This window comes from Coptis chinensis, chromosome 2 (genome assembly GCF_015680905.1).
Source record: "Coptis chinensis isolate HL-2020 chromosome 2, ASM1568090v1, whole genome shotgun sequence".
Taxonomy (NCBI): Eukaryota; Viridiplantae; Streptophyta; class Magnoliopsida; order Ranunculales; family Ranunculaceae; genus Coptis; species Coptis chinensis.
The window spans coordinates 102,819,215-102,847,131 of NC_141457.1; the positions used below are offsets into that span (position 1 = coordinate 102,819,215).

At 36.4% G+C, this 27,917-nt stretch overlaps 1 protein-coding gene and 3 long non-coding RNA genes across 6 annotated transcripts in view; all 4 read right to left on the reverse strand.

The window, feature by feature from the left end:
- LOC147519828 (uncharacterized) overlaps positions 1–18,755 on the reverse strand; it is a 48,971-nt gene extending 30,216 nt beyond the window's left edge. For both annotated transcript variants that reach the window (XR_015212350.1, XR_015212347.1), the window contains exon 1: positions 17,901–18,755. This is a non-coding gene — a long non-coding RNA (uncharacterized LOC147519828). The remainder of the gene's footprint in view (positions 1–17,900) is intronic.
- On the reverse strand, positions 14,771–17,887 carry LOC147519833 (uncharacterized). 2 transcript variants are annotated; one of them, XR_015212354.1, is made up of 2 exons: positions 17,356–17,887; positions 14,771–16,116 (listed from the first exon to the last, which is right to left on the reverse strand). It is a non-coding gene; the product is annotated as an uncharacterized LOC147519833 (long non-coding RNA). The 2 variants fall into 2 exon arrangements; XR_015212353.1 differs by lacking the exon at positions 17,356–17,887 and adding an exon at positions 16,480–16,676.
- A 3,780-nt stretch (positions 18,756–22,535) lies between the features above and the next one.
- Positions 22,536–23,869, reverse strand: LOC147519834 (F-box protein CPR1-like). The gene has a single exon (XM_086591372.1). It carries the CDS (start codon positions 23,843–23,845, stop codon positions 22,706–22,708), a length of 1,140 nt encoding a protein of 379 aa, XP_086447498.1. The 5' UTR covers positions 23,846–23,869; the 3' UTR covers positions 22,536–22,705.
- A 388-nt stretch (positions 23,870–24,257) lies between these two features.
- LOC147519835 (uncharacterized) lies at positions 24,258–25,013 on the reverse strand. Its single transcript, XR_015214307.1, has 2 exons — positions 24,761–25,013; positions 24,258–24,566 (listed from the first exon to the last, which is right to left on the reverse strand). It is a non-coding gene; the product is annotated as an uncharacterized LOC147519835 (long non-coding RNA).
- Positions 25,014–27,917: the final 2,904 nt, after the last annotated feature.

Consider the following 27,917-nt stretch of genomic DNA (forward strand, 5'->3'; position numbering starts at 1 on the left):
AAGTTTTGGTTTTTTAAATCGTGGGGTTTTTTTTTGTGTTTAGCTTTCTATTTTGAGTGGGAGACTTGGAAAGCTTTAAGTTGGAGACAAAGATTGGGCGTGGGAGAGGTGAATTTGACAAAGAAACTTTCCAATTTGTGGGTGAAGAAAGGATTGTTATGGGTTTCGCAATAAGGACGAAGTGGGTTTTTAGGGTTAATTTTGTGGGTTTTCGAAAAATTGAACTTTTCACTCCGATTTTGTCGAAACAACCCTGGGTACTTAATCCCCTAGGGTACTTAAGATTTGCTTCGTGTGGATGACCTCGTAAAGCTTGAAAAGGGACTGCTATTATATATATATAAAGAAGACTAGCCATGCGGCGGAGCACTGTGGCGGGCCTATTATTCTTAAACCCATCATGTGCGGGCCTATATTTAAGGGAAGCACTTGGAAGTTTAACATATCCATATCCAATAAGTAATCCATATCCATATCTATTAACTAATACATATCCATATCTATTAACTAATACATATCCATATCCATATCCAATAACTAATACACATCAATTAACTAATCCATTGTTTTTAGAATTTTTTTTTTATCCCATGCGTACATTTGAAATAATGAAATAATGCGTAGCTTTGTTTTTTGTTTTAGCATAACACATGAAAGGACAATTTTAATTTATATTAAATTAGAGAGCAAGCCAAATTCAGGGTTAGTTTGGTAAGAAGGCAAATAATTATTTTTCAAATATGGACTATTTTAAAAACTTTGCTGATGTGGCTCACTATGAGCATCTTGGGAGAAACGGATATTAATATAGGTAGGATTACCATTTACAATTAGAATCCAAAGAAACCATACTAACTATCAACCTGGAGGGACTGACCCTATTTTTCACATTGAAATTAAAACAAGCCCTATTTTATTATTGATAATTTAAAAGAACCTTCGTAATCTCACTCAAATAACATAATTATCTCCAATTTTGTTTAAAATAAATACATAAACGAGTCTCTCCTATATAATTATAATTACAATTACCATTTACAATTAGAATCCAAAGAAACCATGCTAAAATATTATCTGATTCTACTGCTGCGCTGAGTTTCCTTCATTTCTTATCCTTTTTATTCACTCTTTGATTTTTCTTGGATTTTTGTTGTGAACTTGTGATTTGTAAGTGTAATAGTGTATGTTTTTTCTGATATACTACGCGTACTTTTATAAAAACTGATGGCAATTGCATAGCTGATTCTGTAGCTCTGAAGCAATTTGATTAGGCGTTTCAAGGTTATCTCCCGTCTAGATCTCTTAGATCACCTGCATTCATTTTTCAACCTGATTCGTTTGAAAGTGGTATTGCTTTGCTACTTTTGGTGTTTGGTCACTACATATCCATTATTTACAAATAGTCAGTAAAATCAGAAAAAAAAGTAGTGCTTAAACACGAATTCAGTAGTGCCCAAACTCAAATTCATACGTAAATATTGCGAACAAAGAGCTATAAAATGTTGACTGAAATCAAAATTCCTTTTACAAAAAATAGTGACGAGCATCAATAAAGTTTATCAAACTAATCAAAGTATTATTGTTCTACACTGAGCTTTTGACTTGTAAGTGCCAATTTTCAACTTAAACCTGTTTTTCTCCACTATGAAGCACCGATGCAGCAATACAAGGATTTAATGGCGACCTGGTGACTGGAAAGCTAGGCCTATGTGGAACAAGTACAAAAACAAAGCGGGTTGGCTGCTTATTTCTTCAATTCGGAGAGAATGCAATTTCGTTGCCATTACTTTTGAAATCATCTTGTAATAATTGCAAGTCCTGAAGTGTTTGACGTGCAAAGGACCAGACTTGGTTAGTCAACCATAACCCACAAAACATTCGAATGGAAAAAGCATACTCTAGCTATATTTCTTCCACCCAAACTGACCTACAAGTCTTCCGATCAGCACAATCAACGCTATTCCAGCACCTTATATCTACCCTATATATAGCCAGAATACCTTTCCAATATCGAATAGGCAATTTAAGATCTCTTTATTTATTTAATTTAAAAACACCTCCCTCACTAAATTTAAAATAAGCTCCACTTTTATTAATATAATTTGAACAAAGTCCTTTTTGTATTAATAATTTAGAAACACCTATCTAATATCACTTAATTTAAATAATTACCCCATTTCCCATATTGAAATTAAAACAAGTCCTATTTTATTATTGATAATTTAAAAGAACCTCTCTAATATCACTTAAATAACATAATTATCTTCCATTTTGTTTTAAAAAAATAAATAGATGAGTCTCTTCTATATAATTACAATTACGATTTACAATTAGCATCTAAAGAAACCATGCTAACTATATATCTAGAAGGGCGGGTGAGACTTAAGAAAACCGATGCGTAGCACGGTTTGCATACTTGTGAACTATGATGTTAGGAGAAAAAATAAATTAAATCTCGGATACCATTCAAATTTATCTCCTTTAAAGTTACTAACAGAATGAAATGATGAAAATAAAATACCCATAAGCCATATCAATTAGTTTTCATTTTCTTTAATTTCCACTGCATAAACGCCACTTTAATTCACTCAAAACAACTCATGTTTCGCACCTTTGTCCAAAGTTATATCTATTATACACTATAGACTCAGTATGAAATAATAAAGAGATGCAAAAGGAAAATTGAGGAGATGCAAAAGGAAAATTGAGGTGCAGGTGCAGCTGTACTGGGTGTGGTACTTTGGTCACTATATACTCATATAATACTAACGGAAAAAGCTACATCTACAGTTCTATATAAAGCTACACCTTAGGCTATGTAACCTTCATCTTCTCTCACCCATTACAGTTAAAACACTTAAACCTAGAAATGGCTACAACACCTACCACTTCTCCTCCTACGGGTCCTATATACTTATTTCTCCATGTGATCAACTATGGGATATTTGTACTTACATTTGGTTTTAGTATTGCTTGCCTTCTTATCTCTGCAATGAGCATCTTGAGAAATGTGTTTGAGACAAACTCTATTAGCAACTTGGGAGCAGAAGACACTTTATTGGTTTCGTTTGCTTTTTTCGGTTTTTGTGGTATTGCTTGTATGGCGGGAAATGGTATGGGATTCAACCCGAATCCGATATCCGAATCCATTTTAACGGATATGGTTTTTATGTTTGTGAGTAAAATCCGATCCGAATATCTAAAAACCGAATCATTTTAACAAAATTTATATTTTGATACCTAAAAATTAATTTATATTTTACATTTATATATTTATATATATAAATCATTAAAATAGTGTATTTTTTAGTGTTTTTTAATGAATATGTATATCCAAAATCCGACCGAATCTGGATGGATCCAAATATGGTAAAGTGTTTTGAGTGAGAACCAACCTGAACCCGCTCCATTTCCAGCCCTAATTGCTTGTGGAAGCTTTGTTACACCAATTCTCTTTCCACTCCTTTGGCCTTGTTATCATCATTAGCCAAATGGTGTGAAAAACAATTCCAAAAGAGTCAAGTTCTTTATCACTATCGCTGTTAAAATTATCCACTACGGGATACATTTTCGCTCGCCACACAGTCATTTTTGGCTTTTTGTGACAACATCATTATTTTCTAGTGGGATCATCAGTTGGATAAAACTTGTTTCTAATGGTCCTGATGAAACTCAGTTGGTTAGAGCTGCTATTAAGGAGTTATTTATACTTGTTGCAGCACACATGTACTTTGATGGAAACATGTCAAAAATAGAGGGTATAATAGTTTTTGCTCCCATTATTGTTGGATTATTGGCTGAGGTTTTTTTTTTTTTTTTTTTTTTTTTTCCATATTACATTTTTTTTTCTTTTCTTTTTATAATATTAATTGTTCATTAATTTAATTTAATCTTTGTTGTTGTTGTGTTAATAGTTGCTTCCAAATGTGTCTCTCCCATACTTTGGACAAGAGCTTATGAATGAGGTAACTAAAAGTGTAAAACATTATACCTTTATGTTTCTACTGTATCTTTAACTTGGTTTTATTTTATTTGCTACTTTTGCTGTTTTGCAGTCCAGGATGAGTGCACCAAATGAACCTGCACTTAAAGGCAGAAAGCATGACGTACTGGTCCAAGTGGTGGTGTAGGTTAGATTCGAGGGAAGACAACTGTTATAGTCTTTATGGGTTGGTTAATTTTGTTGATCGATGCTTGTGGAAGCTTTGTTACACCAATTCTCTTTCCACTCCTTTGGCCTTGTTATCATCACTTGGCAAATGGTGTGAAAAACAATTCCAAAAGAGTCATGTTCTTTATCACTGCCGCTGTTAAAATTATCCACTACGGGATACATTTTCGCTCGCCACATAGCCATTTTTGGCTTTTTGTGACAACATCATCATTTTCTTGTGGGACCATAAGTTGGATAAAACTTGTTTCAATTCTAATGGTCCTGATGAAACTCAGTTGGTTAGAGCTGCTCTCAAGGAGTTTATACTTGTTGCAGCACACATGTATTTTGATGGAAACAGGTCAAAAATAGAGGGTGTAATAGCTTTTGCTCCCATTATTATTGGATTATTAGCTGAGTTTTTTTTCCCCATATTACATTTTTTTTCTTTTCTTTTTATAATATTAATTGTCAATTGATTTAATTTAATCTTTGTTAGTTGTTGATGTGTTAATAGTTGCTTCCAAATGTGTCTCTCCCATACTTTGGACACAGTGTCGGCCCTGACATTTTGGTGGCCTAAAGCAAGACAGTAGAATGTGGCCCTATATGTGTTAATGTTATCAACTTTTTTTTTAACTTGTGTTATTCAATATAATCTAAGAGAGAGCGAGTGAAGTGATTTTGTTATTTGACAGAAGAGTTTTATTTGTTTTTTTAGATATAGATAAAAGTTTGGGTTTTTTAATTGTGAGTTGGTTTAATGTTTTTTGTTTTTTTTAATTGTTTTGTAGTTTGGATTTTTAATTGTGGGGTTAAGTATTATTGCCAAAGAGTTTAATAAGGAGTTGGGTTCTCGGAGATTGTGAGTGATTTTGTTATTTGGCAGAGGAGTTTTATTTGGTTTTTTAGATATAGATAAAAGTTTGGATTTTTTAATTGTGAGTTGGTTTAGTATTTTTTGTTTTTTTAAATTATTTATAACGAGTGGGAGTGGGGTAAGTATTGTCAAAGAGTTTAATAAGGAGTTGGGTTCTCGGGGATTGTGAGTGATTTTGTTATTTGGCAGATGAGTTTTATTTGTTTTTTTTAGATATAGATAAAAATTTGGGTTTTTTAATTGTGAGTTGGTTTAGTGTTTTTTTTTTTTTTTAATTGTTTGTAACGAGTGAGGTAAGTATTGTTAAAGAGTTTAATAAGGAGTTGGGTTCTCGGGGATTATTTGTGATTTTGTTATTTGACTGGAAAAGTTTTATTTGTTTTTTAGATATAGATAAAAGTTTGGATTTTTAATTATGAGTTGGTTTAGTGTTTTTTTTTTTTTTTAATTGTTTGTAACGAGTGGGGTAAGTATTGCCAAAGAGTTTAATAAGAAGTTGGGTTCTCGGGGATTGTGAGTGATTTTGTTATTTGGCAGATAAGTTTTATTTGTTTTTTTAGATATAGAAAAAAGTTTAGACTTTTTAATTGTGAGTTGGTTTAGTGTTTTTTATTTTTTTTTAATTGTTTGTAACGAGTGGGAGTAAGGTAAGTATTGCGAAAAAGTTTAATAAGGAGCTGGGTTCTCAGGGATTGTGAGTGATTTTGTTATTTAGCATATGAGTTTTATTTGTTTTTTTAGATATAGATAACAGTTTGGGTTTTTTAATTGTGAGTTGCTTTAGTGTTTTTTTTATTGTTTGTAACGAGTAAGGTAAGTATTGTCAAAGAGTTTAATAAGGAGTTGGGTTCTCAAGAATTGTGAGTAATTTTGTTATTTGACAGACGAGTTTTATTTGTTTTTTTAGATATAGATAAAGGTTTAGGTTTTTTAATTGTGAGTTGGTTTAGTGTTTTTTGTGTTTTTTAATTGTTTGTAACGAGTGGGGTAAGTATTGCAAAAGAGTTTAATATAAAGAGTTGGGTTCTCAGGTATTGAGAGATTAATTGAAATCGTGTGTTTATATTTTTCTTAAATATGGTTGGTTTATTTTTATTTTTGTCATAAATAAGTGGCAACTAACTGAACTATTTATTGGAAAGTTTATTGTTTTGTGCCGATAATAGTATGTTGTGTGCCCCTATTTTTTGTTTTGGTTTAGTGGCCCAAAGCAACTACTTGGGTCGCTTTGCCTCAGGGACGACACTACTTGAACAAGAGCTTATGAATGAGGTAACTAAAAGTGTAAAACATTATACCTTTATGCTTCTACTATATCTTTAACTTGGTTTTATTTTATTTGCTACTTTTGTTGTTTTGCAGTCCAAGATGAGTGCACCAAATGAACCCGCACCTGAAGGTTGAATGACGTACTGGTCCAAGTGGTGGTATAGGTTAGATTCGGGGGAAGACAACTGTTATAGTCTTTATGGGTTGGTTAATTTTGTTGATCGATGCTTGCTCGTTTGTAGGCTAGTATTTAATTTCTAGTTCATGTTATTCGTGTTGAAAGCTATTGGCATATATAGCTAGTTTGTGTGAATTTTCTGTAATCGCCTTTTAGTATATGATCTTATGACAAATCTTTCTCTATTGCCAAAACTTCACTTTGTTACAATCTAATAACTACCAAAGCACAAATTCCTTCATTTTATGTCGCCTAGGTAAACCCTGTTGTATGGTTGTGTGATCATGGTAAGGTTTTTCACCTTATCACAACCCAGCTTAGGTATAACTTTTGATGGTGTTGCACGTATTTGTGTTGGCAACTCCAATCTCCATCGAACATAAAACGTGCAGCCAAAGTTCATCAAGTATAATTTATTACAAGTATGCAAACCGTGATTGGAGTTGCATACATATCGAGTTTTTTTTTTCTTAAAGTCTTGAAACCCGTCATTCGAGATCGATAATTAGCATGATTTTTTTGGATTCTAATTGTAATTACATAAGGGAGGCACATCTAATTTAAGGGATAATTATGTTTTTAAGTGACATTAGGGAGTTTTTTTTTTTCTAAATTATTAATAAAAAGGGCTTGTTCTAAATTCAAGAAGAAAAATAGAGAATAATTATATAATTTAAGTTATATTATGGGGGTTCTTCTAAATTATTAATAAAAGGGGTTTCTAATTTTTGTGAAGGAGGTGTTTATAAATTGAGCAAATAGGGAGATTTCAATTTGCCTACTCGATAGTGGAGAGTGTGTTCCTCAAAACTCGGCTATCATATAGTGTAGATATGGGTCTGTATTGGGCACCACTTGAATTCGATCGGGCAACTTTTAGCCCAAGCCCAACAACAATAGCCCAATACACCCCCCCTCAATGCATACCGACTACCATTTTTTCAAACCGTTTTAGCCGGTATAATCTCTCTCGTGAGTCTGAACCTAGGAAAGCAAAAAAAAAATTGCATCTTCTCATTTTGATTGCATTCGCCCATTTTCCACTCGTGAAGCATTCCACACATAATTGCATTCGCCCGACAATTGTGAGAGAGTTTGTGGTTCCCATGATTTTACCTGGGACAATATAGAATTCAGCCAAGGAAGAAAATTTACCAAGTGCAGGATGAAGACGACCTGATAAACCAGGTGAACCAACTCTTGGATCACCGAGATTTAATGCTATAACTTTGTTAGAATCACAATAAACACCTGAGAACTTACATGGGTCTGATGAGAAATCCCATGTTGAGAAGAAATTTGAACTTGGCATATCTTCTAATGACTTATGAGTAGATGGTTGAGTTTTGAGGAAAAGTGTGAGTTGAGTTTTAAAGGGGTGGGAAAAAATGAAGAAAAGAATAAATGAGCTGGTTTTTGAAGCTTTTTCGTGAAGAAGACCTATAGGTTTCTCATGTTAAGTGAGTAGCTGCGGTTGGAAACAGTAAGCTTTAATGGGTGGAACACTTGAGACTTGAGAGTGAGAGAAGAACAGAGGTTTTTTGCTTTGAGGAGAAGTTTCTTTTCTTCACTTCTTCTCGCGAGTCCAAACGACCCGGCTATGTCGCCTAAGAGAGTCCCCAAATGACCCAGTCATGTCGTCCTGGAGATTGCCCAAACGACCCCGCCATATCGTCTAGCTAAAAACCTAAGAGTTTTGTCTCAAACGACATGCGAATACCGCTTGATTGTACACTGAAACGACATGGCAAGACCGTTTGAGTGTACACTCAAACGACATGGCGAGACTGTTTTAGTATACACTCATGAAATCGTTTGAGTGTATACTCAAACGACATGGTGAGACCATTTGAGTATGCACTTAAACGACCAGGGGGTTTCAACATGGCGAGACCGGTTGGATTGGTTGTTGAGCTTGAGCTTTCTTGGCAAACTTGTAATATGGCAAACTTGTAATATTTCTTTTTTCTGAGGGGGGTTGCCCAATGCAATTTGATGAGTCCCCAATTAAATCACTTTTATTGTTGGTGTTACTGATGGAGTAATGCTTAGATTTAACATGTATGGTTCAAAGTTCAAACTTTCAAATTAAGATATCTTGAAGTGGTGGCGGCTTCTGTTAAAACGTTGTAACACAAAACAAACCATAAATCTGGCGTTTTTTTTTTTTTTTTTTTGGTTTGCATCAGGGAAAATAAGTTTTCTAGAGCAATCCTACTTTTTATCGAATTTGAATTCAACAGTTGATTTGCACTACATGCCATACTGCCATTTTAACTTAAAAAGTTAAATCATGTTATGAAGTAACTAAAGACTTTGTTTTTGCCAAGTGAACTGAGAATTGTATTAAGTATGGGAAAAGGGGACGTAGGAGGCTTACCATGATACATAAAGGGGGACTCAGAAAACATAATAGTTGTTGCTCTCTTTGCCACCTGATCTGGAGAAAAGCTAGCCTCCCTCCAAGTTGAGGTTATCATGAACTGATGCATTTTGGCTATGCACTTGCTCCATCTTATCTTGAGTTGCCATGGAATCTTGCCTGACCCAAATGCAGAAACCGCTGCCATTGAATCTGATTCAATCCAAACATTTTTCTTGTTTCTTTATACTACAATCTTGACACTCTCGACGATGGCTAAGCATTTTGTCATATAGTTTGTATTAACACCTATTTTCCTCCACATAACAAGAAGGAAGTCTCCTGAAACATCTCTAAATGTAGACCCAGTCCCAACAAAAAAGAAGTTTCCTGAAGCATCTCTAAATGTAGACCAAATCCTAACTGGACGACCAGGATTCCAATAGCTGATCCATCACAATTTATCTTAATTGTACTTGCTATAGGTGGAGTCTAAGAAATAGCTGATCCATCACAATTTTCTTAAGTTTGACCTCTAAGAAATTTTCCTTAAAAGATATTTTCTCCCTCACGGTGCTTGAAGGTTGATGGGAAACTGTCTCCCAAGATAGAACGGATTTCCTTCTATAGAAAGCTAGCACTTCAATTCTATAGAGTCAGCGAACACAACATAGTATTTGACTAAGAACAGAGAGAGAAGAGAAAGATCAAAACTCTGTATGATCTGGTGTGTCTTTCTCTCCAAATTCATCCACTATTTATAGGTGAGTGGTGCCTCTTCGAAACACAGTGACTTTTGGAAAAAAGTAAACAACTCTTTGAAAAGTCACATGTTTCGAAAAGACATACTATTTCGGCATAAAGCATCGTTTTGAACCCGGTGCCTATTTGAAAGGTCACACCTTTTCGCATCCGCGACCTTTGTTTCAAACCGGTGCACATTTCGAAAAGGTCGCGACTTTTTTCAAGCATAATGCACTGTTTTGAACAAGTGTATCCTTTTGAAAATGTTTTTCTCACTTTACGTACTGTTTCAAGAAAAACTCATTAATTTCATCTCAAGTGGAGTAACTTGATAGACAAACTACTCATTCATATTTTAATGGATTTGTACAAATTCATTTTTCTAACAGAGTCCACCAGCACAGTCTGACTCGAGGTGCTTTTGGTAAGAATACCAGTAGATTCTAAACTCTCATGGTCTTCAAATCTGCTACTCTATGAAAGGAGTGACTGTTGGGGAATAACAATTCCAATCGATCCCCACTACTAAGATAACTTGTAATATGGAACAAACAACTACTCCAGACAAATTCTAAATTTTCACGCACTACAACCAACAATAAGCCCAACCTTCCAAGCAATCAACAACTATCACAAGCAAGTAATAATAATACAATAAAGTAAAACATACCACAACACACATATGTAACGTGGTTTGGTCAATGGTGTCTACTTCCACAAAAGCTAATCATTTTATAATGTGGAAAAAAGATTACAATCACTTCTCTCAAGTCTCTCCACCTACTAAATCACTCTTATCTCTTTACAGGCTTTTCTCTCTGCAAAGGTTATCTCTCAATTTTGATCTCTCTCAAAATTGGGTTTATTTTTCGTGACTTGTTGTGTTAGGTTTTCCAAAACCCAATTCTGTTTTTATACTAAAAAAACAGCTTCACAGTTACTGCAGAAATAGAATTCTGCGATTTCAAACATGAGTGCAGGCGCGCCCTCAGATAGGCCAAATCGAGCGTGCGCGCCTGCAGTGAATTTGCTCAGAATTCCAATAGACGTGTTTCGGAAAAAAATAAGAAAAAAAAAACTATCTTCTTTTTCTCCAAGGCTCCCTTGGGCAAGACCATTTCCGAGTTTTCACTCGCTCAAACTTCTTCACGCAAACACCACCGGATTCTCTCCTTCTTCCTCATGTGAGGGATAACTCCAACAGTGACCAGTGAGCAATATATATAGCAATAGCCCTGACCATTCTCCTTATCTTCCCCGAACAGAGATTGAAGTTCACTGTCTTGTCTTCATGATATATCAAATTATACAATGGTACCAAAATAGGACCATAGTAGTCATAACAACGACATCCCATAGTTGTTTAATCATCGGGCTCCTGGACTTAACAGCTCCAACGGTTTCAATGAGGGACACGTCAACTCAATTTGACTTTTTTTTTTTGTGGAGGAGGAGAAACCCTAATTTCTCATCTAATGGGGGAAAATCCTAATTGGCTCAACTAGGGGGGAGGGGAATTTATTTTGGTCGCAACTCGCAACCGATCTAGACGTCAGGGATGCGGATGTGAGAAATGTAAGCAATTAAGCATTAGTGCAATAGTCATACTCACAATCAAACTTGCAGAAGTAACTAAAGACTTAAATTAAGTCAATGATTTATTTACAACATATTCAATCCATTGGCATTCGCCATATATTGGTTTTGTAGTTTCCCGGCCATTTCACCGAGTAAAGACTTCCATTTTCTTCAGGAAAAGGGACAAAACAAAGTTATTGTCAATCTCTGGAGAATAGTCTCGTAGGAAAGGACTAATTTTTTGGGACAGCAAGTTGTTGCTATTATACATTTTAAGTGGATAAAACATTTTTTTTTCACTAATCAAATGGCAAAAACATAACATGAAGCTGCTGTGAAACAAGTGTGGGAGAAGCTTCTGTCTGGGATATTGAACATTAACAGCTTGCTTACACCAGCTGTTACTGTGAAGGAGATGTTGGAACGATGGCCTAATTAAAGTAAGAGGAGGCAACTTGGGTGTTGCCGAAACAGCATAGTGTTTAGATAAAATAAGGAGCTGCATGTTGATAGATTGGTTGTGGACATCAAATCATTGGCATGGTAATGGACTAATGGGTACGTGGGAAAAGCAACCAAGAACAGGGGCTAAAGGTTCCAAGACATTCTAGGCAATTGGGAAGGTCTGTTTAGGAGCTTGTAAAGGTTCTCTGTATGTGTGGTGTTTGTCTGTCATGGTTATGGCTTTCCAACTATGTTAGTTAGTTACTTGCTGGATCTGGTGAAAACCTCCATCACCACACCAGTTGTGAGTGATCCTTATTTGTAATATTCCTCTTTTTTCTAAAACAAACAAACAACGTGAATTAAGAAAGCTTAGGAAAAGAAAGAATGAAAATTATACGTTCACCTATGTAAAAGAAAAATCACCACCGATGCCAATGCCTAAAAGAAAAATCAAATCACCACCGATGCCTAAAGGGACACACAAAGCAACAAGGAGTCGAGGACATTCAATCATTATTTGCATTTTTGGGATGTACTATCAGTATCGCTAATCAGGTGAATCTCTTCTAAACGCTTACGTGCTGTTTCGAGTTGAACCATAAGATTACTCTTTTCCCTCTCCCAACATGGGAGATCTTCATCATAATTTGTTTTCTCTTGCTTCACTATTTTATTAGCCTCAGCTACACTATTATCAGTCTTTGGCTCCCGCACTTGATGTTCACGTTGACTCTGTACCTGGTTCTGATTTTGTTTACATCTTTGTTCATCCTGGTGAGCCTGTTCAATGCGAAAGAGTTTTTTTTTTTTTTTTTCGATATTAATGCGAAAGAGTCTTAACAACTAATCTCATTTCATTATGGTTTGGACTATCTGAAGAAATAATTATAGAGGGAATTATAGAGATAATAATTAGTTAAAAGTTCTGGTGGATAAATGTATTCGATCAGAATATTAAGTGTTTAAACCTTAAAACTGACAAAAGATAATAATAACAAAAAATAATAAAAATACAACTTGTTATTCATAGAAGACTTGTGTTTGTCTTAATTATTAATCACATATATATTAATCCAAAAGTCTAAACATAAGGCCATATAATATATTTTTTTTGAAAGTTAAGTAGTTGGGATTATAGCCTCCCCTGCTTCCATTAATATAAAAATCTCTATAGTACACTTTCCCTTCCCTATCTTCCCTTACAAGTAAGAGTTTCAATAAGAGGGGAAAAAACAACGTTACACAAGGACCTGTACCCATACCAGTACTATACAGAGAACCCAAATGGTCTGCAACCATATTTGATTCTGTGTATATGTGCTTAAAGTCTTAAACTCTATCACCTCAAACAGTGGAATAAGACTCAAGATTGCTATAAGAATATTTAAGGCCATACAAAATACATATACCTTGTTTTTTTTTTTTTTTTCTTTCTCACTTTCCAGAATAAGTCTGAGCATAACTCCGAATATAGTAACAATAAATACGAAACCACCTATACCAATTTTAAACATCGCATCCGCGGAACCCTGAGTTATCTCTGGAATTTTCCAAACTGCAAAACACAATCCCAACTCGAATCCCACTGCTATGTCTGCTATTGCTAGTAAGAGGTAAGCACTACGGATGGCCATTTGGTGAATTTTGGATGAAAACCTAAGCTCAGAATGTTGATAAAATGAGAAAAATTTCTTATACGAATGATCGAATAAGAGATTGATATTAGACTTTTTATAGGGAAAAAGAGAGTCCAATCAAACCAAAACTCTTGTAAAATCTATCACAAACCAGACTTATTATGAGTGTCATGTTTTACTAGGACACCCTAACGTCATTTGATAAGTTGCATGCCCCTGAAACGTTCTGTAACCTAGGCCTGTAAAAATCTGATTTCAATGAACGAAACCTTACTTCTGCCTTCAAAATGGTATGCCACAGATTTCTGTCATGAAGAGGGCTGTAGTGATACCATCAATTTCTCTTTAGATAACACCTAGGACATAGTAAAATTAGTTACCAATGCCAGTTTGCGAAGTAGTCTTATTGTAATTTGAATGCAAATTAACATGGGATATCACAGAAACCACTTGTTTTAATTTTTAATTGCACCATGAATTTGCAATATAAAAGTTGCAAAATTCACCTGCCAAGAATTTCAGACGTGAAACTGAAACATACGGCAAGAAATATACAAATAAAACAAAATTTTATGTCCACAAACAATAGATAATCAATTGTCAGAAAAAGCTCGAGATTGTGCAGTTGTGCACTACTTTCTGACCAAATAACGGAAATTATGGTAATAAACCACTACCGCAGAAAACTAGAGATGAGGGATCAGGATTCTTTCAGCTGAAAAAAACAAAAAAAGAAAAAGGTCAAGTAAGCAGCCAGCTCCAAAGATACGAACCACTTACCTCTAAGGCTCTAATGCAACCGAACCTTCCACATCAAGCCTCGCAATTCACGACCATGTTATACTACCTTGATTGAGATTTGAGACCCCGAGAGATGACACGTTGAGTGCTAGGTTGTAAGAGCAGGGAGCCAAGTGTTTTCGTTCGGGTTCTCCAATTCTCAAGGTCACGAAAAGCTGAAAGTCCAAATGTGACATAAGTACATAACTCAGTTCCATTGGCAGGAAAACGAGATGATTCTTACGACAGCTCCTGATGTTTAGTCATTTCAAAGAACCCATCTAGTTCAATAGTTCTCATGAAAAACAGTAAGATCAAGATGAATGGTATTTATCCTAGTCATTAAACTATAAAAAATAATTTATTTCAACATAATTTTCTAGAATGCAGCGACCATCTCCCTGTGAGATTATTTATTTCAAGGGTAATCTAACTTCTCTATGAGGAAGTCAAAGAAAATAGAAGGACGGAAAGATAAATAAAAGAGTGTTTCTACAGCAACACACACTTTGAACCGAATTTGTGAACACAATGACGTGGCAATCAGAGAGACCTTTGATTTCCAGTACTTCTTTGAGAAATACACACGCACCCCCTGCCTGATGAGTGCCACGTCATTGTGTTCACAAGTTTCGGTTCATTTTGTGTGTTTGCTAAAGAATTTTTGCAACAATAATTCATTGATTTTCGCTCATCAAGGATGATACCAGGAAATTCACATCAGAAAAGTAATAGAGAAGTAGAAAGTTCAGAAGGAAAACTTAGCCACATAAAAGCAATAAACAATTAAAAGTAACGAAATTCACCCAAGTGAGGCTAAGAAAAACATATGAAGGCGTCGCCGCAATGTCTACTGTCTAGCGGTTCAAAGGATGCTGAAGTAAAGGCGTTACTCTTCAAGGCACCACACCCAGTCATACAAGATCAGGAAAAGACAACAAAAGTAAGGTCTGAAGAAGTGGCAAATATACAAAGGTCTAAGGGATCAAGGGCGATCCATTGATGTTTTCTGAGAAGTCCTTATGCTCTGAGCAGTAAATTTCCTTTGTTCAGTATTATAACACAACCGTGAAAATACGACTCCTTTTCACACCCCCGACCTGCCAATGAAAGACAAAACCTTAAAAGCAGCTAATGCCATCAAATCAAGGAGCCTTCAATGGCAAATCGCGTGCGAAAATGTTGAATGTTTCATTTTATGCATCAAGATTGGGTAGGTGTTCAGTCAGCTGTACTAAATGCATTGGATGCCTGGGCTCCAATCATAGCAGCCAATGCTACTGTTCGAGTCTTTGGCTTAAGCTGCAACGGATTAATCAAATACCTCTGCTCATCTGTCGTAACGCTAACACACTACTCTATCCATCTATAGAAAACCCCGGCAAAGGACTTCTTTTAATGGTCTTTCTGATCGACATTAAGCTTTCGCAGTCAATATCTGAGATTGATGATGTGAATGCTATCGAAGTTCAGAGGTAAGATTGAAGATCTCGCCTCGCTTGGAATGCAATTCTCTTTGACGCCACGGGAACCTTAGCGCCGCGTGTGTGTTGTGGGAAGGTCCCAGAGTTTGACCTTCTCCGGTCCTGATCATCTTCCTTCCAGTGTTGTTTTTAAGAAGATAAAAGCACCAAATGGATGTTCCAATGATAGGAAAGATATAGGTATAGGGATAATAATCAGACAAACTAAGCAGAAATTTGGTAGACAAATCACTTACAAAGAAGAGAATTATTCCACGAACAGAGCTTACATAACCCAAAAGATGCCAATAAATATGAAGGAAATCAAGCAGATAAGTGAGAAGCTAAGGAACACACATTAAGGAGGGTTATCATATAATTTGAACATTGAAGGTTCAAATGATGTCAGAAGTAGAGGCACAGTAACAAACTGTAGGAACAAGACTCAAGCAAAAATACCAGTCGAGAAAAATGGCCACAAGCACATGATGTGAATGAGTGACCATAAATGCAAGGTACGAGGGCTCACAAGGACAATCATTGTTTTCCATTCCTCTTTTGGATCCTGACAATACTCTCTTCACTGCCTTGGCCTTCTTCAGACACTGCTCTCAATCATCCACAACTGCCAACAAGTCCAACAACAATGTGTGTAGGCATTATAAAAAATGCTTGTCAAATCGAAATCACAAAGCATTATAAAAATAAGCAAGAAGATACAATTATATCTTTCTTTAATCACAAAGTAGCTAGGTTTTCAAAAATAGAATTAATAACAATAACATATTATAACTGTTAAGACTTTAAGTTAAAATGCGAAAAACAAAATGGTGAACTTACATAAAATCGGATAATTAAGTAGAAGAAGAATACTAATAAATAAAAATAAAATAATAAAGTCATGAACGCAGACCATCTTACACGCGAATGCACATTGTACACGTTGAACTAATGAACAAAGACTACCACTAGAATGATGCATGGATACCTTCACATTCTCGTTGTCAGTACTCAGTTGCCATTAGATTAGAGTGGATCTCTAAACCAACTAAGGCGGTCAATACAGTTATACAGGGTCCACGAAATTGAACATAGCCTCCACTATCGGCACCTTTCCTAGCTAAGGCTCAACAACATTCCTTGACAAAACGGTCCTGTGAAAGAAGTTAGATTGTGCCAAACTTGTACAGGAAAAACCTAGAGTCTCATACCTAAAATTGTAGGTGTTTTTTTTGACACTCCACCTTCAGGATCTTTGAGTATCAGACTCTGTATGTCACTGAAACAACTAATTAGGAGATATGCACAGCAACTGATGTGGTAAGTGACAAGTTCTACTGTAGATATTTGAGACCTATATCCACAAAAAGGTTGTACGTTCAACGATAAAATCACTCGTTACTAAAATGACATATCCACACGAAAAACTCAACTCCTTCCTTGGGTATTTTCCCAACAACTGTACCATCAACCAGCATTGCTTAACGTTCCACAGGCATCAACGACCAAACACCCAGGCATTACCTCAAACTCATTCAATACATATTAGTGAAAACATCCCAAATTACAGAATGTGTAAACAATCCATAAAAGACATTACACATAATTTCATCCAAATCATTCGGTTTCTCATCCCTCTCCTCTTTAGTCCAAAATTTCTTGACGATTCCACCATCCTCACAAAAATTCAAGACAAGAGTTAGACCTCAAACTGAATAGCTCTCTCCAGAAACACAATGCTTTCTTTTACAAGTTGCCATTGTGCAGTCACACTCACTCGCTTGATTGTACAAGTCTGCGTATGTATGATTTCGCGAAACAGATTTTAACGATAGCGTAAAGGGATTCAAAGTTTTCTAATTACCTTTGGTTGATAGTCACAATTAGAGATAACCTTGACTTCCAGTAAATAAGCATCAAAGACTATTAATCGTTATCCAGTAAACCTTAGCCAACAGTTGTGCCCCCAAAAACATGAACATCTAGTGAACTGGCTCCCTACGTGTAGAACTTACCTTTCTATATTATAATTTCCACACACACACACACACACACATGTATTTATATATTATAATTTCCATGCAATTGAACAGCCATTATTAATTATTCCATTCAAAAATATTATTTGCTATAAATTTGTATTGAAATCAGATCATTGTCCCCAGCGTCAAATGTTTTAAACCCTCGAGTTAAGGCATCAATCACCAGATAGCCGGGTGGACTTAGTTGCGGAGGTTCTGAAAAAGGTTTGGGTGGGTGATCTGTGACTAAGGGCGGGAAATGCCAGTATCATAGACTTCTGCTGATTTCTGTAAAATTACATAACCTACAACATATAGTTATCAAGGACAAAGATTTCAGAGTTGAATTACCAATACTCTGATACAAAAAATTAAGTTTAAATCGTACCAGAGAAATTTGTACAATGAGCGTCTTATCAGCACCATTGTAAAAATTAAGCTGCCATATTTTCACACAACCACAGACAAGTCATGTGAAAATTTTCAAATAAAGGGAATGTTTTAAATTTACAAAAAAGGTGTATGTTTATCAAATTAAAGGACGTGACATTGTATAGCACCACAATGATTATTTTTCTGAAATGAAGTACAAAATTTCTATATCATGGAAGTGCAAAAAGGAAGAAAAAAAATATACTTTTGGGATGAGAAATTTCTTTATTCAACCAAATGTGTTTTGCAAATATTTGTCAAAGGATTTCAAACAAGAAGCACGAAAAGAGTAAACAGATAGTTTGGTGTTTACTACAAAAAGAACCCCCGCCAAGTAGAAAATCATTTGCCAAGAGAAATTTCTCCACGCCCCTCACAGCAATAAATTCTTCCATAGAAAGATTCACAAGCATGGAGAACACCTTTGCAAATGCTTCTAACTGCCATCAAAATTTTCTACTAAAACAAATAGCAGAACTTTTGAAATAATGGAGACATTCGTACTTTGAACAAACTGAAGAAGCAAAACATTTGTTTTTGAACTTTGGAAAACAAATTTTTGAAAAACAGTAGCACAATTACTTTTTTCAGAAGTTGTTTTAGTTTAAAAAATTGTCTTCAAAATCACTATTTCAGGCTGTGTGTATTAAGTTGTTAATACATGGATTTAACAAAAGAATAAGCACTAACTAATTAATCTAACAAAAATAAACGAGCTGTAAAAAACGTAGAATTCATCTTTCAATTGTTAAAGTAAACCCTACAAGTACGTAAAAAAAGAGTAAAGATGGTGAAAAGGGGGGAAACTGAAGAGGGTGGAAATAATGTTACCGACACGTACTTAAGAGTTAAGCCACTTGCGAATTTGCGATATGGATTTCGAGACGAGCGAAGCTAGGTACTCACTATGGGCACCTCCCATTTTGTGTTTGGCGGACCCCAAAAAAAAATATATTACAAATTTGATATTGACAAAAAAAAATTGTTATTTGTGTTGGGCAATTTCCAATTAAATACAAGTAATTTGGAGCCAACCTGTTTAGCCTTTTTTTTTTTCTTCTTCTCAAATATTCTTAATCCATAATCCCTAAATTATACCGTAAGTCCTAAACTTCGAAACAGTAAAATAGAAGACCCGAGCTTTTTAGAACATGAAGATGAACCATTTAATGAACACATGAGAGAAAATGAAGAAAATAAAGGAATGGAAGATGACCAAATGAGAGAAAAATATTGAACGTAAAAAAGTTGCAATGGAAAGTGAAGATGAAGATGATACGAAGATGGGAAGAAATTCTCGAGGACATAAGGTAAATCTAGCTAGATTTTTCATTCACGCATATGTTACAGTTTTACCTGAGTCCCCAATGACCACATCGAAATTGGGCATCTCAAGCGACCTGGTCACATTGATAGGTATTAGTCCTAAACAATATGACCACATCGAATTGGGTGAGTCCCAAACAGCCTAGCTAGTCACATCGAATGAGAAAAAAATTATTAAAATGAAATGAAATTTCACCAAATCGATTTGGGTACGTAATTACAATTCTAATAAAATTGTATCAAAAACCATTTGTATAATACAACATTTAACAATTGTTCTTCATGCAAGATCCTTTGCGGGATTACGAGAACCCTGGAAACTCGAATGACGTGGATGATGTTCAACCACTTTCAATGGATACAATAGAAATATTTACAACAGATTAGGCATTGATTTTATTTGTTTTTATTTTCTAAATGAAATTATATTAGTGTATTGATTGTTGTTTTTTTTCATATCCTTTAGGTATTTCATACACGTAATGAGGTAATTGGTTGGGCAACTGTTTGGGGAAAACAATGTAATGTGGTTGTGGTAATTAGGAAGTCGCATTATGCTAAAGGGAACAAAGTACGAAGGCTGAATTTAACTTGTGAGAGTTCGGGTGTATATCGTTCACACAAAAAGGTAGGTCAAGATAAAGCTAATAAGAGAAATACGGGAACCGCAAAATGTGGATGTCCATTTAAATTAAGATGTTGTTTCTAATGCGGCACTGTGGATAGTTGGAAAATTGTTGTTGTTAATGGTGTTCACAACCATCCACTGGCGAAGACCCCTTAAAGGACATGCATTTGCTACTCGGCTGACCGTTCCACAATTCGAGTACTTATAAGAGATGACTAAAAATTCAGTTAAGCCTAAAGAAGTTTTGAAGTCCATCAGAAATAGGTATCCTTAAAACCTATCCAGCATATATCAAGTCTGTAATGCGAGACACAGGGTGAGGACGTTAGATATGAACGGTCGCACGCAAATGCAGAGATTGCATGAGATGTTAGCAAAAAACCATTATTTCAAGGAGGTGAGAGAGGATACGAATACGGATGAGATAACGGGGTTGCTATGGGCCCATCCAGAAGGTGTTAAGTTGGCTCGGACTTTTCCAAAAGATATCATCATAGACGCCACATACAAAACCAATAGATATTGGTGGCCTTTTGTACAAGTTTGTGGGGGGTGACTTCAACCTGGAAGTCTTTCACGGTCTGTCAAGTGTTGCTTCGGTCTGAAACAACGATAGACTATGAGTGGGCATCGTCAGTTTAACGGCTTGCTTGGTGACGAAAGGCCATCCGTGATCGTGTCGAATAGGGAGTTGGCCTTGATGCATGTCGCTGATATTGTGTGTTCCCTGATGCACACAAGCATCTCTATAGATGGCATATCGCTATGTGTGTCCTTCAAAAATGCCATGACTTTTTTCCAACCATAGAACTTGTCGAGAAAGGCCAGTTCTCGTGGAACACTGTAGTGAAATCGATGACTGAGGATATCTTCAACCGTAGATTTGCTACTTTGGAAAAATACTATAGGGTTGAGTACTCCAATTTTGTCAGTTATCTCCGAGAGACTTGGTGGCCTTATAAGAATCAATTCGTATGTTGTTGGACAGACCAACACATTCACTTTGGGAGTACAACGACCAACAGAGTCGAAGGGTCTCATGCTCAGGTGAAATGTGTTATAGGAAACACAAACAGACATGATTTTCTAGGTATGTTTTACTTAATTCACCCGATTTTAGAGATTCATATGTCCGAAATTATAGGTACCTTTGATAGGAGTCTGATTCTAACTCAGCACCTCCACAAATTTCATTATTTCGTGAACTTAGAAACCTGGTCTATATAAAATGTTTGGACTTGCTTTTTGAAGAACTGAATACCCGCATAATGCATGCTGCTAAAGACACTGAGTTCATTTGTGGGTGTTATTTGCGCACCAGCCATGGATTGCCATGTGCTCATGAAATTATAGAACTTCAAAAGCAAGAGCGGTCCATATTTTTGAGTGCTATCGATCCCTTTTGGAAAACTCTCTGCTTCTCCAAATGTGTCTGTGGGTGTTGGTCTCGATTGTAGACCTTCGGTGGATATGTTCTATAAAAAGTATGAAATGGCTTATGAAGAAAGAGCAGATGGTAGAGGAGCGAGCCAAGTAGAATCGCTTGTCTGTTAATAGGGCCTTACGCTGTACTTTACAGTAAGCGTTGGCGTTGCTAGATACTTGACCAACTGATAAATCCCGTCATCTGAAGTGTGCCATCGGCTGTGGACCCATTGCGCCCATTGCGCTGTGTGCATCCCAGCAATCAGCGTAGGCGTGTGATTCACGGGCACAATCACTCATGGCTGCGAGTTGTACGTGACCAACCAATTTCAAAGCACTACTCTTGGTGACCATCTCCTTTCCATATACCGACATCCAGAATGGATTTAATTATCTCAATGCTAATAACCATCCCATGCAGCATGTCTAATATTATAAGGTTGGGTTCCCTGTGCAACACCTGAAGTGGCTTATTATCTCTTCAGCAAGCCATATTGCTCATTTTGTTTGTACAATAAGTGGAGCACGTTCGTAGCCATTTTTGTTTTTAGCTAAGATTTTATATCCAACCTTGTGTGACACCTAATGGTAAACAAAATAGAGATCGAAACCTACGTGATATCCTAGTGCCTAAGTAGTAAATACAAGTTTAACAGAAAAGAATTACGAAGTTTATACTAATAGATTATAGATGCTCCAAATTATGCAAAAACACAATGTCGTGCTTGGATCTTCAAGCTTTCCCCTGCACATGGGAATGTAAGGCTTGATAAATATTATTTGTTGTCATACAAAGAACAGCCTATACGAATGGTTGCCTCAAAATTTACGGCAGTGTAGATGAGATTCACTTGGCTTGAAGCAGTCCAAATGGACCGGAAGCTTTAACTATGAATGAATTTTAAGAGAGTAGACCTAGCATTAGGATTCTCTAATAGCTGTAAATAACATTCGAAGAAAGGGGCAAGTGCAGTGCAGGTACGTAACAATTGCTGCTAAAACATAGAAGGATCAACTGTATACATGCACTATGCTAAAGATTTCTTTATGAGAGGTACCTAGGTCATTCGTTGCTCCTAAAAGTTCCTAAGATATTTAGTACCATACGAAACTAAGGTTCGATCCATTTAAGAATTCAGTGTTAATCCACATGCTACGATTACACAGGATGGTGCAATTTCAACCACTGAACAGTCATTGGAAGAACAAAAAAAAACGAAGAATGCTTATATTGATTTCGACAACATATCTGAAAGCACATTGAGTTTATACAAGTTGACAATATGAAGCATAATTATTATGAAGAAAATAAAATAAAACGTTCAGTAGGAGGGGAAAATGCACATACATAAATTAGAGGGTATTGCACAATTGTGTGACTCTCACTCTACATCAACTAGGCTCTCTATGTAAGTTGTGGTTTCGTAGCAATAAGTTGTAGACTTGGACCAATCATTTGCCACATTCTGAGAAGGAGTGAATGGCCATCTCCTCAAAGTTTGGCTTTTCAGTTCAAAGAATAATAGATTGCATCCATTGTCCAGTACAAGAGTTTCACCATCGTCTATAAAGCATAATGGTGCTAAGAAACATGATATTTGCACCTCAAGCTCATGAGCATGGCGCCCTATGATGAACTGCTTGGTCCATGAATCTCTCACACCATACTCTTTCATCACCCAAAATTCAAAAGTGGATTCATCGAGGGAGACTACACATAGATTCCCATCTAATGTTGCGACTCTTAAGCCACATGGACTGCGAATCAGATGGTCAGGATATGGCACTTCACGGAAACTTTCACCCCCAGCATCATAAGCAATTATGACTGACTCAAAAGATTGTAGTAAGCCATTCTTCCGTGATCTATGTGCCTTCCAATGAAGAGCGCCATTAATAATTACTCCTCCCCTACCGGTACGAATAGCATAAGGGAAGATTTGGATCCTTTGCCATGACTTTCTTCTTAGGGAGTAGACTGCGACTTCTGAATCACCACGTTTCAGAAACAAGCTAATCTCTACAACTTCATAATCCTTGACAGATGCATTACTACAAAAACCATATACGCTGCGACTTGGTTTGCCATGAAAAGATTTGGATGGTATGATATTGCGTTTCCGAGTAGAAGGATTCCATAAGCAGATGAAGCTGTTATCCTTTGTGGTCATACATACAAGCCCGTTGCAAGATCCCCATAAATTAATTCCATTAAACTTAGTTTTGAGCGGATCGTCATAAATAACTCTTGATTGATATGTTTTGAAATCTACTAAGTTTAAGCTTTTATGTGGAGAAAGAAATACAGCTTTCTTATTATTATTAAGATTATTAAGATGGTTTGATAAATTCGTAAAGTGCCTATCAACAAAAACAGGATCGTCAAGTAATGAACGCCATGGTTTCGATACGCACCTGAATCGTAGAACAGACTTGACCGGTAACCTTGTTAGTATCGACTCAATGATCTCCTGTGGGAGACCATTGTTTGCCACTCTCATCTTTTTCTTCCCCATCCCCATCTCTTTTTTGTTTGCCCCTTAATATATGAAAAGTTTTAATTTTTAATTTTTATTTTTTATTGGAAAATTGAAACCCACGGCAATGTTTTGACTTGATATGACAAAAATGCCCCAATATCATTTGTATTTTTCGCCTCAAATCCCAACCCGTATCTGCGTATCATATATATGATATAGATTATAGAACACGCCACATGAGACACACCCATAAAAGAAGGATTTCCACACGAACATCCATCAACAAACAATGTATAGAGCTAATTGGCTTTTAAAAGAGCACGTCCATATAGTGATTAGTATTAAAGGACAATCCATAGTTTAATGTTCAATCGTTTCCTCAACTTGTAAGTTGTAACTTACTTTTGAGTTCTTCCATTTCGGATTTGTGATACATTCATAAAGAGAGAATAACTAGCCACCGTAAAATACCTGAATTACTTCTGTTTTTGTATAACATTTACGTGAACAGGTTTATAAAAGTACTACACCAAGAAGGTCATTGTATCATCAAAGTATGAAATACAGAGTAACTGTTATATGTCACATTGAGATGAAAAGTAGAGAGCAATAGACGTCCTTCCTAAAAAATCCTTCATATTGCAAGCAGTATCAAACTATCCTGTTCCCTGGTTCACCCTGTGAAATTTAACCCAGCTTCAACAGCTTCCCTCCCATGTCATAATGTCATATGGCATCAGCAAGATCAGCTTGACAAGCTCTCCTGTCAAAAGGTTAAGGCTTCATTATAGATAATGAAGTTAATTAACAAAATCATCGTACATCTTTTTGGTCAGTTTATTAACAAGCCTCCTAGTTTACTGATCAACAAATAAAAATAAATATAATAAGCTTCCACAGATCTCATTTCCAAATTCTGAACTAGGTGAGGACAAAGGGGGGAAAAAAAAACTTAACTGGAATGCGTTTCGAAGCTCTTCGTTATCAGGATTTAGTTCCATACCCTGGCGGAATGCAACAACTGCTTTATCGAACTTCTGCAATGTACACCACGCTACACCTTCCCTGTAATGTGCCTCTGCCCATTCATGGTCCAGCTCCACGCATTTCAAGGCATCCTCTAAAGCTTTATCTCCTTCTTTCGTAAGTGCCCAACAAATGCTTCTCTTGGATAACAGAAATTTATCGAAAGGATTTGCATAGATGGCCTAGACAGAATCCATTTAATCAAAACATTGACCAAAAAGCTTTGTGTGTGTGTGTGACTATAATAAATTTTACCTGAAGAAACAGACAACATATTAGTATAATGAGAAAAAAAACAAGAATGAATCATTCTTTCAATGAAACCTCAGATTGTACATTCACAAGCAGAACTAAAGACTACAATAAGCCCACAATACTCCAATGAGAAACAAATACTAACTTATATTCTATGACCATAGTCCATCCATCTGCCAAAGATACAGCAAAATAAAATTATTTCACTTGGCTTGAATTAAAGGTTCCTTAAATGGCATAAACCACATCGACTGAAACACATTAGTGGTTCCAAGTTCCAACTAGCAAAAAAGATGCCAGGTAGCATTTAGCAACTAGCATAATTGGTCTGAGAATAGGCAATTATTTACCTCCATCCTTGGAAAAATTAACTCTAACTTCAACATTTGGTATACGACTATATACGACTAAGATTTGGATAAACCACACAGTTAAGATTTTGGTTTCCTATTCTAAATAGGATTCTAATTTGATACCCACCTCTATAAATACGAGACCAGTTGGTGGGATTTGTAAAGTTTAATTTGTGAGAGAGAGTTTGTGAATTCTTCGGGATTCGTTTGTGAGTGATTGTACTCTATTTGTTTATCTCTTGATTAGTAAAATTCTCCTCTTTTGCTTGGTGGATTAGGCTAACGCCAAACCACGTAAATCTCGTCTCCACTTCTATTGGTTATTCGCTTTGCATTGGTAAGTGTTTTAATTGATTTGTTTTTTGTCGATTTCTATCACCACATTCAATTTTCTTTGTCCAATTGTCACGCTTCCGCATTCATTTACGTAACAAATTGGTATCATAGATCTCCTCTTCTAAATCACCATGTAAAAAAGCAGTTTTTACATCGAGCTGGGCTAGCTCCAAATCATACTGAGCTACCAAGGCCAAAAGGATGCGTATGGAGGAGTGCTTCACAACCGGAGAAAACACCTCATTATAGTCAATCCCCTCCCTCTGAGCGTAGCCTTTAGCTACCCATCTTGCCTTGTAACGTAACTCATTACTTAGAGATCCTTCTTTCAATGTAAACACCCATTTCCCGTCAATCGCTTTCTTACCCGTAGGTAACTTTACAAGCACCCAGGTATCATTCTTATGAAGAGATTGCATCTCTTCATCCATAGCTGTCTTCCACCTTTTTCGACTTGGCAATTGGATTGCTCCATAATATGAGGAAGGAACATCTTCATCAAGACTTTCAATAACAGAAAGTGCATAAGTAACGTAATCGTTTAGCCAATACAATGGGGGAACATTTCTCTTAAATTTATCAGTTGCAATAGGCTCATGAACCGGAGCCAAAGGACCAACATTCATCTGCTCCTCTAATGGAGTCATATCCTCTGCATCATCATTTGTTCCATCACCTGTAATCACTATTTCTGTGTCTTCAACTGGAACATTAACTGACTGACTATCCATGATTGCCAATCTACTAGATCTGAGAACCATCCGGAATAGGTGAAGACGATCAATCTCCACCTGGCCGCAATACATCTTTGGCCATACTCTCCCTGGCGAGAGTCGCAGGACTTCAACATAGAAGCCTCATCAAATGTCACATCTCTGCTCAAAATGAATTTCTTATCTTTCGGATCCCATAGCTTATAACCTTTAACTCCACTTTTCGGACCCACAAAGATAGTTTTTTTTTTGCTCTAGGATCCAACTTACCATCTTTGACATGAAAGTAAGCGGGACACCCAAACACACGAAGGGAATCATAATCTGGCGGGTTTACTGCACCAAACCTCCATAGGAGTTTTACCTCCAATTGCAGCCGAAGGCAACCTTGTTAACAAGGTAGCATGCATAACTCACAAACCTCAACCCAAAACGCTTTTTGCCCAATCCAAAGATTGGACAACATACACCGACTTTCTCCATTAGAGTACGGTTCATGCGGCTCGGCTACCCATTCTCATTTGCGGGCGTACCTTTCCTCGCGGAAGTGCTTCTCTATTCCCTCATTTCGACATACTTGCAAGAACGGATCTTTCGAATATTCACCACCATTATCGGTTCGAGTCTTTTGATCTTTTTCGCGGTCGAAGTTTCAATCAACTTCTTCCACTTCACAAAGATATCTAGGACTTCATCCTTGTTTCTCATGGTATATACCCACAAACGCCTAGAGTAATCATCAACAAAGGTCACATAATAATGTTTGTTCCCTCCAAGAGATGCATTCCTAGAAGGACCCCAAACATCCAAATGAACATAATCAAGGGTTCCATGCGTACGGTGGATAGCGGTGCCAAACTTTACCCTTGTCTGCTTGCCCAGAACATAATGCTCACAAAAATCCAACTTACAGGTCTTAGCACCTTTCAACAATCCTTGCTTTATTAACGTTTGCATGGACTTCTCACCTGTATGTGCAAGACGCATATGCCATAATCTGGTGGCCTCCTTAGCAACTGCCTCTGAATACTCAGTAACAGCTACTTCTCCACTAACTGTACCACCCTTCAAATAGTACAAGTTATTATGACGTATGCCTTTCATGATAACCATTGCTCCAAAAACTATCTTTAGAATACCACTGTCAATGACTACCTTGTAGCCCTTAGCTTCTAAAGTACCAACAGAGATAAGATTCTTCTTCAAAGCGGGAACATATCAAACATCTTTTATTTCCTTAATTGTTTCATCATACATCTTGAGACGAATATTACCCATCCCCATAATGCGACAGGGTTGATCATTCCCCATCAACACATCACCACTTTCAAGCTCCTTGAAACTTGTAAACCACTCCCTTATGGGACAAACATGATAGGTAGCACCCGTATCCAAAATCCAATGACTGGAATCAATGAAACAAAATACTCG